This window comes from Anomalospiza imberbis, chromosome 28 (assembly GCF_031753505.1).
Source record: "Anomalospiza imberbis isolate Cuckoo-Finch-1a 21T00152 chromosome 28, ASM3175350v1, whole genome shotgun sequence".
Taxonomy (NCBI): domain Eukaryota; kingdom Metazoa; phylum Chordata; class Aves; order Passeriformes; family Viduidae; genus Anomalospiza; species Anomalospiza imberbis.
This window is the reverse complement of record NC_089708.1, coordinates 4,165,126-4,180,198: the sequence shown is the minus strand read 5'-3', so window position 1 is coordinate 4,180,198 and position 15,073 is coordinate 4,165,126. Positions and strand designations below refer to the sequence as shown.

The 15,073-nt window shown below is 54.1% G+C and overlaps 1 protein-coding gene across 1 annotated transcript in view; it reads right to left on the bottom strand.

Moving 5' to 3' along the window:
- Positions 1 to 15,073, bottom strand: part of SNRNP200 (small nuclear ribonucleoprotein U5 subunit 200) — a 101,543-nt gene that overhangs the window by 7,861 nt on the left and 78,609 nt on the right. The window contains 8 exon segments of the mRNA XM_068174358.1: positions 2,072 to 2,193; positions 3,336 to 3,500; positions 5,319 to 5,508; positions 6,557 to 6,665; positions 8,244 to 8,352; positions 10,903 to 11,054; positions 12,967 to 13,145; positions 14,194 to 14,385. Of these exon segments, the coding sequence (XP_068030459.1) occupies positions 2,072 to 2,193; positions 3,336 to 3,500; positions 5,319 to 5,508; positions 6,557 to 6,665; positions 8,244 to 8,352; positions 10,903 to 11,054; positions 12,967 to 13,145; positions 14,194 to 14,385 (1,218 nt within the window).

Here is a 15,073-nt window from a genome sequence, read left to right as displayed (position 1 = left end):
ACCCCATTGATCCCATCCCAAACCCGGACCTGGCGCAGCAGGCTGTCCTCGTGGTGCCGGACGGGGATGTTCCCATTGATCCCATCCCATTGATCCCAATGATCCCACTGACCCAATCCCATGGATCCCATTGACCCCATCCCATTGATCCCAATGATCCCAATGACCCAATCCCATTGATCCCATTGACCCCACTGACCCCATCCCATGGATCCCAATGATCCCAATGATCCCACTGACCCAATCCCATGGATCCCATTGACCCCACTGACTGCATCCCAATGATCCCAATGATCCCAATGATCCCACTGACCCCATCCCATGGATCCCATTGACCCCATCCCACTGATCCCATTGACCCCATCCCATGGATCCCACCAATCCCATGGATTCCATGGATCCCTTTGACCCCCTCCCATGGATCCCATTGACCCCATCCCATGGATCCCACCAATCCCATGGAATCCATGGATCCCTTTGACCCCATCCCATTGATCCCATTGACCCCATCCCATCCCATGGATCCCACCAATCCCATGGATTCCATGGATCCCACTGACCCCATCCCATGGATCCCATTGACCCCATCCCATGGATCCCACCAATCCCATAGATTCCATGGATCTCTTTGACCCCCATTGACCCCATCCCATCCCATTGATCCCACTGATCCCAAACCAATGATCCCATTGACCCCATCCCATGGATCCCACCAATCCCATGGATTCCATGGATTCCTTTGACCCCATCCCATGGATCCCACTGACCCCATCCCATGGATCCCACCAATCCCATGGATTCCATGGATTCCTTTGACCCCATCCCATGGATCCCACTGACCCCATCCCATGGATTCCACCAATCCCATGGATTCCATTGATTCCTTTGACCCCATCCCATGGATCCCACCAATCCCATGGATTCCATGGATCCCTTTGACCCCATCCCATGGATCCCTTTGACCCCATCCCATTGATCCCATCAACCCCATCCCATGGATCCCACTGACCCCATCCCATGGATCCCACCAATCCCATGGATTCCATGGATCCCTTTGACCTCATCCCATGGATCCCATTGACCCCATCCCATGGATCCCACCAATCCCATGGATTCCATGGATCCCTTTGACCCCATCCCATGGATCCCACTGACCCCATCCCATCCCATTGATCCCACTGATCCCAAACCAATGATCCCATTGACCCCATCCCATGGATCCCACCAATCCCATGGATTCCATGGATCCCACCAATCCCATGGATTCCATTGATCCCATCGACCCCATCCCATGGATCCCACCAATCCCATGGATTCCATGGATCCCTTTGACCCCATCCCATGGATCCCACTGACCCCATCCCATGGATCCCACCAATCCCATGGATTCCATGGATCCCTTTGACCTCATCCCATGGATCCCATTGACCCCATCCCATGGATCCCACCAATCCCATGGATTCCATGGATCCCTTTGACCCCATCCCATGGATCCCACTGACCCCATCCCATCCCATTGATCCCACTGATCCCAAACCAATGATCCCATTGACCCCATCCCATGGATCCCACCAATCCCATGGATTCCATGGATCCCACCAATCCCATGGATTCCATTGATCCCATCGACCCCATCCCATGGATCCCACCAATCCCATGGATTCCATGGATCCCTTTGACCCCATCCCATGGATCCCACTGACCCCATCCCATGGATCCCACCAATCCCATGGATTCCATGGATCTCATTGACCCCATCCCATGGATCCCATTGACCCCATCCCATCCCATGGATCCCACCAATCCCATGGATTCCATGGATCCCACTGACCCCATCCCATGGATCCCATTGACCCCATCCCATGGATCCCACCAATCCCATGGATTCCATGGATCTCATTGACCCCATCCCATGGATCCCATTGACCCCATCCCATCCCATGGATCCCACCAATCCCATGGATTCCATGGATTCCTTTGACCCCATCCCATTGATCCCACCAATCCCATGGATTCCATGGATTCCTTTGACCCCATCCCACGGATCCCACGGATCCCACGGATCCCGGACCTGGCGCAGCAGGTTGTCCTCGTGGTGCCGGATGGGGATGTTCTCGTACTCGGCGGCGTTGGAGATGATCTCCAGCAGCCCCCGCACCTTGGTCTTGGCGTTGAGGGACATGCTGAACAGTTCTGGGGGGAAACACAAAAAATTGGGAATTCTGGGGAGAAACACAAAAAAAATTGGGAATTCTGGGGAGAAACACCAAAAAAAAAAGGAAATTCTGGAGGGAAAACCCAAACCCGGGGATTTTGTGGAAGGAAAATAAACAAACCGAGGGACTTCTTGGGACAACACCCCAAAAAATGGGAATTTCTGGGGGAAAGCCCCAAACCCATATATTTTTTTGAGGGAAAACCCCAAAACCATGAATTTTTTGGGACGACGCCCCAAAACCGCAATATTTCGGGCAGGAAAACAAGATTTTTTGGGGGAAAACACCAAAACCCATTATTTTTTTTTGACTGAAACCCCCAAACCCATAGATTTTTTTTGGGTGAAATCCCCAAACCCATGGAATTTTTTGGGGAAAACCCCAAACTCATGGATTTTTTTTGGGTGAAAACCCCCAAACTAATGGGATTTTTGGGACAACACCCCAAAATTGCAATTTTTTGGGGGGGAAAACACCAAAACCCATGGATTTTTTTCAGTTGAAATCTCCTACCCCATGGATTTTTTGGGGAAAACCCCCAACCCCATGGATTTTTTTGGGTGAAACCCCCAAACCCATCAATTTTTTTGAGGGAAACCCCCAAACCCATCGATTTTTTGGGGGGAAAACCCCAAACCCCATGGTTTTTCTTGAGGGAAATCCCCAAACCCATTGATTTTTTTGGTTTAAATCCCCAAATCCGTTGATTTTTTTTGTTTAAATCCCCAAACCCATTGATTTTTTTGGGGAAAACCCCCAAACCATGGATTTTTTTGGGGAAAACCCCAACCCCATGGATTTTTTTTGGTTTAAATCCCCAAACCCATCGATTTTTTTGAGGGAAACACCCAACCCCATGGATTTTTTTGGTTGAAACCCCCAACCCATGGATTTTTTTTGGTCGAAACCCCCAAACCATGGATTTTTTTGGGGTAAACCCCCAAACCCATCGATTTTTTTGAGGGAAACCCCCAACCCCATGGATTTTTTTGGTTTTAAACCCCCAAACCCATCGATTTTTTTGGAGAAACCCCCAACCCCATGGATTTCTTGGGGTGAGAACCCCCAACCCCAGGGATTTTTGGGGGAAAGGGCCCGAATCCCGGGGTTTTGGGGCACCTATGGTGGTGTAGTTGATGTAGTAGTAGGCGGCGATCATGCCCAGGTTGAGGGGCGCCACGTCCATCTCGTCCTCGATGCTGATGCACTTGGACTGCTCCAGGTCGCTGAGGGTCTGCTCCACCAGCTCCGACAGGTGATCCGACAGGTGACGGTGGGACACGCCTGCGGGGCGGGAGAGGGAGTGAGGGGTGGGATCATGGGATCATGGGAATGGTGGGGTAGGAATGGTGGGATCATGGGATCATGGGAATGGTGGGGTAGGAATGGTGGGATCATGGGAATGGTGGGGTGGGAATGGTGGGATCATGGGAATGATGGGATGGGAATGAGGGGGTGGGAGTGGTGGGATCATGGGATCCTGGGAATGATGGGATTGGGATGGATGAGATGGGGTGGGAATGGTGGGATCATGTGATCATGGGAATGAAGGGATTGGGATGGATTGGGTTGGGAATGGTGGGATCATGGGAATGATGGGATGGGAATGATGGGGTGGGAGTGGTGGGATCATGGGAATGATGGGGTGGGCATGGTGGGATCATGGGATCATGGGAATAGATGGGGTGGGAGTGGTGGGATCATGGGAATGATGGGATGGGAATGATGGGGTGGGAGTGGTGGGATCATGGGAATGATGGGATGGGAATGGTGGGATCATGGGAATGATGGGATGGGAATGATGGGGTGGGAGTGGTGGGATCATGGGAATGATGGGATGGGAATGGTGGGATCATGGGATCATGGAAATAGTGGGGAAGGAATGGTGGGATCATGGGAATGGTGGGGTGGGAATGGTGGGATCGTGGGAATGATGGGATGGGAAAGATGGGGTTGGAATGGTGGGATCATGGGAATGGTGGGGTGGGAATGGTGGGATCGTGGGAATGATGGGATGGGAAAGATGGGGTTGGAATGGTGGGATCATGGGATCCTGAGAATGATGGGATTGGGATGGATGAGATGGGGTGGGAGTGGTGGGATCGTGGGAATGATGGGATGGGAATGATGGGGTGGGCATGGTGGGATCATGGGATCATGGGAATGAAGGGATTGGGATGGATTGGGTTGGGAGTGGTGGGATCATGGGATCCTGGGAATGGTGGGGTGGGAATGGTGAGATCATGGGATCATGGGAATGAAGGGATTGGGATGGATTGGGTTGGGAGTGGTGGGATCATGGGATCATGGGAATGATGGGGTGGGCATGGTGGCATCATGGGAATGATGGGGTGGGAAGGATGGGGTGGGCATGGTGGGATCATGGGAATGATGGGATGGGAATGATGGGGTGGGAGTGGTGGGATCATGGGAATGATGGGGTGGGCATGGTGGGATCATGGGCTCATGGGAATGATGGGGTGGGGAATGGTGGGATCATGGGATCATGGGAATGATGGCATTGGGATGGATTGGGTTGGGAATGGTGGGATCATGGGAATGATGGCATTGGGATGGATTGGGTTGGGAATGGTGGGATCATGGGAATGATGGCATTGAGATGGATTGGGTTGGGAGTGGTGGGATCATGGGAATGATGGGATGGGAATGATGGGGTGGGCATGGTGGGATCATGGGAATGATGGCATTGGGATGGATGGGGTGGGCATGGTGGGATCATGGGAATGATGGCATTGGGATGGATTGGGTTGGGAATGGTGGGATCATGGGAATGATGGGGTGGGAATGGTGGGGTGGGCATGGTGGGATCATGGGAATGATGGGGTGGGCATGGTGGGATCATGGGAATGATGGCATTGGGATGGATGGGGTGGGATGGGATGTGATGGCGTAATGGGATCACGGGATGGGGTAAAGGCGTAACGAGAATATGGGGTAATGGGATAACGGGAGGATGGGATCCATGGGATCCATGGGATGGGACCGGCCGGGATTTCCAGCACCGTTACCAGCCCAGGACATTCCCAAGGACCGTTCCCAGGCTGCAGGAGCTCCCTGCCGGCGCGCAGATCCCGTTCCCACCTTGCAGGTTGTAGTAGTTGGGGTTCTGGGTCATCCTGCGGTACAGGAAGGTCCAGGTCAGGTAGTCCACGGCGTCCTGCTTGTTCTCAATGGTCTTGGTGACGATCTCAGCGTTGAAGTGGTCGTGCATGCAGTGGTCCAGGTGTGACTCCACCGGCAGCGGCTCGTACAGGAACTTCTTGAAGAAATCCTGAGGTGGGACGGGCAGGAAAAGGGAAAGAATTCAAGAATTCATCGCAAAAATGCCGTGGGTACACCTAGTGTGGTGCTCTGGGAGGGCTTGGATTGTCCTCGTGGTGATCCCAACCCTGAGTGAGGGTTTGGATGCCATCTCATCCATCCCATCCCATGGATCCCATCCCATCCCAAACCCCATCCCATGGATCCCATGGATGCCATTCCATCCAGGCCATTGATCCCATCCCATCCCAGTCCCCATCCCATGGATGCCACTCCATCCCAGCCCATTGATCTCATTGATCCCATTGATCCCATCGATCCCATCCCATCTGATCCCATTGATCCCATCAATCCCATCCCATCTGATCCAATGGATCCCATCAATCCCATTCCATCCCATCCCACGGATCCCATCCCATCCCAAACCCCATCCCATGGATCCCATGGATGCCACTCCACCCCAGCCCATTGATCTCATTGATCCCATTGATCCCATCCCATCTGATCCCATTGATCCCATCAATCCCATCCCATCCCATCCCACGGATCCCATCCCATCCCAGTCCCCATCCCATGGATGCCACTCCATCCCAGCCCATTGATCTCATTGATCCCATCAATCCCATCCCATCCCATCCCACGGATCCCATCAATCCCATTCCATCCCATCCCACAGATCCCATCAATCCCATTCCATCCCATCCCATGGATCCCATCCCATCCCCATCCCCATCCCATGGATGCCACTCCATCGCAGCCCATTGATCTCATTGATCCCATTGATCCCATCCCATCTGATCCCATTGATCCCATCAATCCCATCAATCCCATCCCATCTGATCCCACGGATCCCATCAATCCCATTCCATCCCATCCCACGGATCCCATCCCATCCCAATCCCCATCTCATGGATCCCATGGATGCCATTCCATCCAGGCCATTGATCCCATGGATCCCATCCCATCCTGTTGATCCCATCCCATCCCGACCCTCCATGAGGCCCATCCACCATCTGGAGGAGGTCAATCCCGGCCGAGATCCCAGATCCATGCCCCACCTTCTTGGAGCCCTGGCACATGATGACGCAGCGCCCCTCGTCGTCCTGCAGCGGGCGGTTGGCGTGGCCGACCATCTGCAGCACGTCGTAGATGGGGTAGTCCACGTACCTGCACCGGCACGGCGTCAGCAGCGCGGCACGGAGGGATCCCCATCCCATCCCGACCCCAACCCCATCCGTCCTGTCCCACCTGGGATCCCCATCCCATCCCGACCCCAATCCCAACCCCATCCATCCTGTCCCACCTGGGATCCCCATCCCATCCCGACCCCAATCCCAACCCCATCCATCCTGTCCCACCTGGGATCCCAACCCCAACCCCGACCCCAATCCCAACCCCATCCATCCTGTCCCACCTGGGATCCCCATCCCATCCCGACCCCAATCCCAACCCCATCCGTCCTGTCCCACCTGGGATCCCAAACCCAACCCCAACCCCAACCCCAATCCCAACCCCATCCGTCCTGTCCCACCTGGGATCCCCATCCCATCCCGACCCCAATCCCAACTCCATCCATCTTGTCCCATCTGGGATCCCAATCCCATTCCGATCCCATCCGTCCTGTCCCGCCTGGGATCCCCATCCCAACCCCAACCCCAATCCCAATCCCAACCCCATCCATCTTGTCCCACCTGGGATCCCCATCCCATCCCGACCCCAATCCCAACCCCATCCATCTTGTCCCATCTGGGATCCCAATCCCATTCCGATCCCATCCGTCCTGTCCCACCTGGGATCCCCATCCCAACCCCAACCCCAATCCCAATCCCAACCCCATCCATCTTGTCCCACCTGGGATCCCCATCCCATCCCGACCCCAATCCCAACTCCATCCATCTTGTCCCATCTGGGATCCCAATCCCATTCCAATCCCATCCGTCCTGTCCCACCTGGGATCCCCATCCCATCCCGACCCCAATCCCAACCCCATCCATCCTGTCCCACCTGGGATCCCCATCCCATCCCGACCTCAGCCCCATCCGTCCTGTCCCACCTGGGATCCCCATCCCATCCCGACCCCAATCCCAACCCCATCCATCCTGTCCCACCTGGGATCCCCATCCCATCCCGACCCCAATCCCAACCCCATCCATCCTGTCCCACCTGGGATCCCCATCCCATCCCGACCCCAATCCCAACCCCATCCATCCTGTCCCACCTGGGATCCCCATCCCAACCCCAACCCCAATCCCATCCATCCTGTCCCACCTGGGATCCCCATCCCGACCCCAATCCCAACCCCATCCGTCCTGTCCCACCTGGGATCCCAATCCCATCCCAATCCCATCCATCCTGTCCCACCTGGGATCCCCATCCCATCCCGACCCCAATCCCAACTCCATACATCCTGTCCCACCTGGGATCCCCATCCCATCCCAATCCCATCCATCCTGTCCCACCTGGGATCCCCATCCCAACCCCAACCCCAACCCCAATCCCAATCCCAACCCCATCCATCCTGTCCCACCTGGGATCCCCATCCCATCCCGACCCCAATCCCAACTCCATCCATCTTGTCCCACCTGGGATCCCAATCCCATTCCGATCCCATCCGTCCTGTCCCACCTGGGATCCCAATCCCATCCCAATCCCATCCATCCCATCCCAGCTGGGATCCCAATCCCATCCCAAATCCCATCCCAATCCCATCCCAATCCCATCCCGAGGGGCCGGGGCTGGGCTCACGCGTGGATCTTGCCGTTGTAGTACTGCGTGTCCATGATGATCACCAGGTGGGCCGAGATGTTCATGCCCCAGCAGAGGCTGCGCGAGGCCACCATCACCTGCACGGCTCCTGGGGCGGGGAGGGCACCCGGGGTCAGCGGGGACGGAGATCCCGGGATTCCGGCCACCCGGAGATGGGGGTGGGAAAGATCCCAGAATTTTTGGGGGTGGGAGGTGGAGATTCATGGATTCATGGAGTGGGTTGGGTTCTGAAGAGCATCCAGTGCCACCCCCGAATCCACCGCATCCCATCCCCTCCAATCCCAATCTCAATCCATCCCATCGTATTCCGCCCCATCCCATCATCCTAACCCCACCCATCCCAATCCCAATCTCAGTCCCACCCCACCCATCACATCCTAATTTCAATCTCAATCCCACCCTATCCCATCCCACCCCATCCCAATCCCAGTCTCTATCCCAATCCCAATCTCAATTCCATCCCATCCATCCCAACCCCAAAATCAATCTCATCCCATCCCAATCCCAATCTCAATTCCATCCCATCCATCGCAACCCCAAGATCAATCCCATCCCATCCCAATCCCAATCTCAATTCCATCCCATCCATCCCAACCCCAAAATCAATCTCATCCCATCCCAATCCCAATCTCAATTCCATCCCAACCCCAAAATCAATCTCATCCCATCCCAATCCCAATCTCAATTCCATCCCATCCATCCCAACCCCAAGATCAATCCCATCCCATCCCAATCCCAATCTCAATTCCATCCCATCCATCCCAACCCCAAGATCAATCCCATCCCATCCCAATCCCAATCTCAATTCCATCCCATCCATCCCAACCCCAAAATCAATCTCATCCCATCCCAATCCCAATCTCAATTCCATCCCAACCCCAAAATCAATCTCATCCCATCCCAATCCCAATCTCAATTCCATCCCATCCATCCCAACCCCAAGATCAATCCCATCCCATCCCAATCCCAATCTCAATTCCATCCCATCCATCCCAACCCCAAAATCAATCTCATCCCAATCCCAATCCCAATCTCAATTCCATCCCATCCATCCCAACCCCAAGATCAATCCCATCCCATCCCAATCCCAATCTCAATTCCATCCCATCCATCCCAACCCCAAGATCAATCCCATCCCATCCCAATCCCAATCTCAATTCCATCCCATCCATCCCAACCCCAAGATCAATCTCATCCCATCCCAATCCCAATTCCATGCCATCCATCCCAACCCCAAGATCAATCTCATCCCATCCCAATCCCAATTCCATGCCATCCATCCCAACCCCAAGATCAATCTCATCCCATCCCAATCCCAATCTCAATTCCATCCCATCCATCGCAACCCCAAGATCAATCCCATCCCATCCCAATCCCAATCTCAATTCCATCCCATCCATCCCAACCCCAAAATCAATCTCATCCCATCCCAATCCCAATCTCAATTCCATCCCAACCCCAAAATCAATCTCATCCCATCCCAATCCCAATCTCAATTCCATCCCATCCATCCCAACCCCAAGATCAATCCCATCCCATCCCAATCCCAATCTCAATTCCATCCCATCCATCCCAACCCCAAGATCAATCCCATCCCATCCCAATCCCAATCTCAATTCCATCCCATCCATCCCAACCCCAAAATCAATCTCATCCCATCCCAATCCCAATCTCAATTCCATCCCAACCCCAAAATCAATCTCATCCCATCCCAATCCCAATCTCAATTCCATCCCATCCATCCCAACCCCAAGATCAATCCCATCCCATCCCAATCCCAATCTCAATTCCATCCCATCCATCCCAACCCCAAAATCAATCTCATCCCAATCCCAATCCCAATCTCAATTCCATCCCATCCATCCCAACCCCAAGATCAATCCCATCCCATCCCAATCCCAATCTCAATTCCATCCCATCCATCCCAACCCCAAGATCAATCCCATCCCATCCCAATCCCAATCTCAATTCCATCCCAACCATCCCAACCCCAAGATCAATCTCATCCCATCCCAATCCCAATTCCATGCCATCCATCCCAACCCCAAGATCAATCTCATCCCATCCCAATCCCAATCTCAATTCCATCCCATCCATCCCAACCCCAAGATCAATCTCATCCCATCCCAATCCCAATTCCATGCCATCCATCCCAACCCCAAGATCAATCTCATCCCATCCCAATCCCAATCTCAATTCCATCCCATCCATCCCAACCCCAAGATCAATCTCATCCCATCCCAATCCCAATCTCAATTCCATCCCATCCATCCCAACCCCAAGATCAATCCCATCCCATCCCAATCCCAATCTCAATTCCATCCCATCCATCCCAACCCCAAGATCAATCTCATCCCATCCCAATCCCAATCTCAATTCCATCCCATCCATCCCAACCCCAAGATCAATCTCATCCCATCCCAATCTCAATTCCATCCCATCCATCCCAACCCCAAGATCAATCTCATCCCATCCCAATCTCAATTCCATGCCATCCATCCCAACCCCAAGATCAATCCCATCCCATCCCAATCCCAATCTCAATTCCATCCCATCCATCCCAACCCCAAGATCAATCCCATCCCATCCCGATCCCGATCCCGTCCCGCTCCCGATGCCGACCCCGCAGCGCTCTCACCGGAGCTGAAGAGCTGCTCCACCACGCGCCGCTCCATGGCCGTGAGCCCCTCGTGCAGGTACCCGACGCCGTTCACCAGCGTCTCCTTCAGCGTGGGGTCGCTCAGCTTCTCCAGGTACGGCACCAGGTCCTTCTCGGCACAGTGCAGGAACCTGGGGGGGATCCGGGACTTGGTCAGCTGGGGAAAGGCCTCTGGGATCACCCATTCCATCAATCCCATCCCAATCCCACCCCATCTCACCAATCCCATCATCTCATCAACCCCATCCCAATCCCACCCCATCCCATCAATCCCATCCCATCATCTCATCAATCCCATCCCAATCCCACCCCATCCCACCAATCCCATCATCTCATCAATCCCATCCCAATCCCACCCCATCCCATCAATCCCATCCCATCATCTCATCAATCCCATCCCAATCCCACCCCATCCCATCAATCCCATCCCATCATCTCATCAATCCCATCCCAATCCCACCACATCCCATCAATCCCATCATCTCATCAATCCCATCCCAATCCCACCCCATCCCATCAATCCCATCCCATCATCTCATCAATCCCATCCCAATCCCACCCCATCCCATCAATCCCATCATCTCATCAATCCCATCCCAATCCCACCCCATCCCATCAATCCCATCATCTCATCAATCCCATCCCAATCCCACCACATCCCATCAATCCCATCCCATCATCTCATCAATCCCATCCCAATCCCACCCCATCCCACCAATCCCATCATCTCATCAATCCCATCCCAATCCCACCCCATCCCATCAATCCCATCATCTCATCAATCCCATCCCAATCCCACCCCATCCCATCAATCCCATCATCTCATCAATCCCACCCCAATCCCACCACATCCCATCAATCCCATCCCATCATCTCATCAATCCCATCCCAATCCCACCCCATCCCATCAATCCCATCATCTCATCAATCCCATCCCAATCCCACCCCATCCCATCAATCCCATCCCATCATCTCATCAATCCCATCCCAATCCCACCCCATCCCATCAATGCCATCATCTCATCAATCCCATCCCAATCCCACCCCATCCCATCAATCCCATCATCTCATCAATCCCATCCCAATCCCACCCCATCCCATCAATCCCATCATCTCATCAATCCCATCCCAATCCCACCCCATCCCATAAATCCCATCATCTCATCAATCCCATCCCAATCCCACCCCATCCCATCAATCCCATCATCTCATCAATCCCACCCCAATCCCACCACATCCCATCAATCCCATCCCATCATCTCATCAATCCCATCCCAATCCCACCCCATCCCATCAATGCCATCATCTCATCAATCCCATCCCAATCCCAACCCATTCCATCCCATCGTCTAATCAATCCCATCTATTCCCATCCCATACCAATCCCAATCCCATCATCTCATCAATCCCATCAATCCCGTTCCCCCATCTCCACCTCCAACCCCATAACCCAACCCTGGACCTTCTCCAACCCCATAACCCAACCCTGGACATTCTCCAACCCCATAACCCAACCCTGGACATTCTCCAACCCCATAACCCAACCCTGGACCTTCTCCAACCCCATAACCCAACCCTGGACCTTCTCCAGCCCCACAGTCCGTCCCTTGGTGTCCCCAGGTGTCCCATTCCCATCTCCCTCAGGAATTCCCCATCCCTGGACCTTCTCCAGCCCCACAGTCCATCCCGTGGTGCCCCCAGGTGTCCCATTCCCATCTCCCTCAGGAATTCCCCATCCCTGGATCTTCTCCAGCCCCACAGCCCATCCCGTGGTGTCCCCAGGTGTCCCATTCCCATCTCCCTCAGGAATTCCCCATCCCTGGATCTTCTCCAGCCCCACAGCCCATCCCGTGGTGTCCCCAGGTGTCCCATTCCCATCTCCCTCAGGAATTCCCCATCCCTGGATCTTCTCCAGCCCCACAGCCCATCCCGTGGTGTCCCCAGGTGTCCCATTCCCATCTCCCTCAGGAATTCCCCAACCCTGGACCTTCTCCAGCCCCACAGCCCATCCCGTGGTGCCCCCAGGTGTCCCCCAGGTGCCACCTGTGGCGCTGGACGTCAGAGGCGCAGGTGGTCAGGATGTTGATGGCCGTGAGCCGGGTCTGCTTGCGGGACGGGACGAAGACCAGGACGGGTTTTTTGGGCGAGTGCTTCATCACGGCGTGGTAGACGGGCTTGGCCATGGACAGCAGCCGCGTCTGCGTGTGGCTGATGTTGAAACCCTGCCAAAAACCCCAAATCCAGCTGGATCCCAAAGGATTCCCTGCCAAACTGGCGGGAAACGCTGGAAAATCCGCGTAATTCTGGCACGGAAATGATTGATCCTTGGATTGGTGATCAAGGGGGATCATGGCCAAGAACGACCAACGATCCCAATGGATTATGGCCAAGAATTTATTGGCCAAGAATGACCAACGATCCCAGGGGATCATGGCCAAAAATTACCCACGATCCCAAGGGATCGTGGCCAAGGATTCCCAATGATCCCAAGGGATCATGGCCAAAGGATTCCCAGTGATTCCAATGGATCATGACCAAGAATGAACAACAATCCCAAGGGATTATGACCAAAAATTTATCAGCCAAGAATGACTAACGATCCCAATGGATTATAGCCAAGAATGACCAACGATCCCAATGGATTATAGCCAAGGATTCCCAACGATCCCAATGAATTATGGCCAAGAATGACCAATGATCCCAAAGGATTATAGCCAAGGATTCCCAACGATCCCAATGAATTATGGCCAAGAATGACCAATGATCCCAAAGGATTATAGCCAAGAATGACCAACGATCCCAATGGATTATAGCCAAGGATTCCCAACGATCCCAAGGGATTATGGCCACAGATTCCCAATGATCCCAATGAATTATGGCCATGAATGACCAACAATCCTAAGGGATTGTGGCCACAGATTCCCAACGATCCCAATGGATTATGGCCAAGAATGACCAATGATCCCAATGGATTATGGCCAAGAACGACCAACGATCCCAATGGATTATGGCCAAGAACGACCAACGATCCCAATGGATTATAGCCAAAAATTACCAACGATCCCAAGGGATTATGGCCACAGATTCCCAATGATCCCAATGAATTATGGCCAAGAATGACTAACAATCCTAAGGGATTGTGGCCAAGGATTCCCAACGATCCCAATGAATTATGGCCAAGAATGACCAACGATCCCAATGGATTATGGCCAAGGATTCTCAACAACCCTAAGGGATTTTTCCAAGAATCGCGGCCGTTCCCGTCCCTACCTGGATGTGCAGCTCCAGGGGCACGGGGCGCACGTTGGGGTGGAAGTTGAAGGTGGCGGTGGCGCTGCAGCCCAGCCAGTGCGCCACGTCCTTGGCGTTGGACAGCGACGAGCTCAGCGCCACGATGCGGATCGGCCGCTCGATCTGCGACGAGATGTAGCGCATGCGCGAGCAGATCACCTCCAGCACGGGCTGTGGGGGATAAATGGGATCAGGAGTGGGATTGAGAACGGGATCCGTGAGCAGATCACCTCCAGCACGGGCTGTGGGGGATAAATGGGATCAGGAGTGGGATTGAGAACGGGATCCGTGAGCAGATCACCTCCAGCACGGGCTGTGGGGGATAAATGGGATCAGGAGTGGGATTGGGAACGGGATCCGTGAGCAGATCACCTCCAGCACGGGCTGTGGGGGATAAATGGGATCAGGAGTGGGATTGGGAACGGGATCCGTGAGCAGATCACCTCCAGCACGGGCTGTGGGGGATAAATGGGATCAGGAGTGGGATTGGGAACGGGATCCGTGAGCAGATCACCTCCAGCACGGGCTGTGGGGGATAAATGGGATCAGGAGTGGGATTGGGAACGGGATCCGTGAGCAGATCACCTCCAGCACGGGCTGTGGGGGATAAATGGGATCAGGAGTGGGATTGGGAACGGGATCCGTGAGCAGATCACCTCCAGCACGGGCTGTGGGGGATAAATGGGATCAGGAGTGGGATTGGGAACGGGATCCGTGAGCAGATCACCTCCAGCACGGGCTGTGGGGGAAAACGGGATTGGGAATGGGATCAGGAGTGGGATCAGGAACAGAATCAGTAACAGAATCAGAATCAGGAGCAGGATCGGGAGCAGGATCAGGAGTGGGACCAGGAACAGGA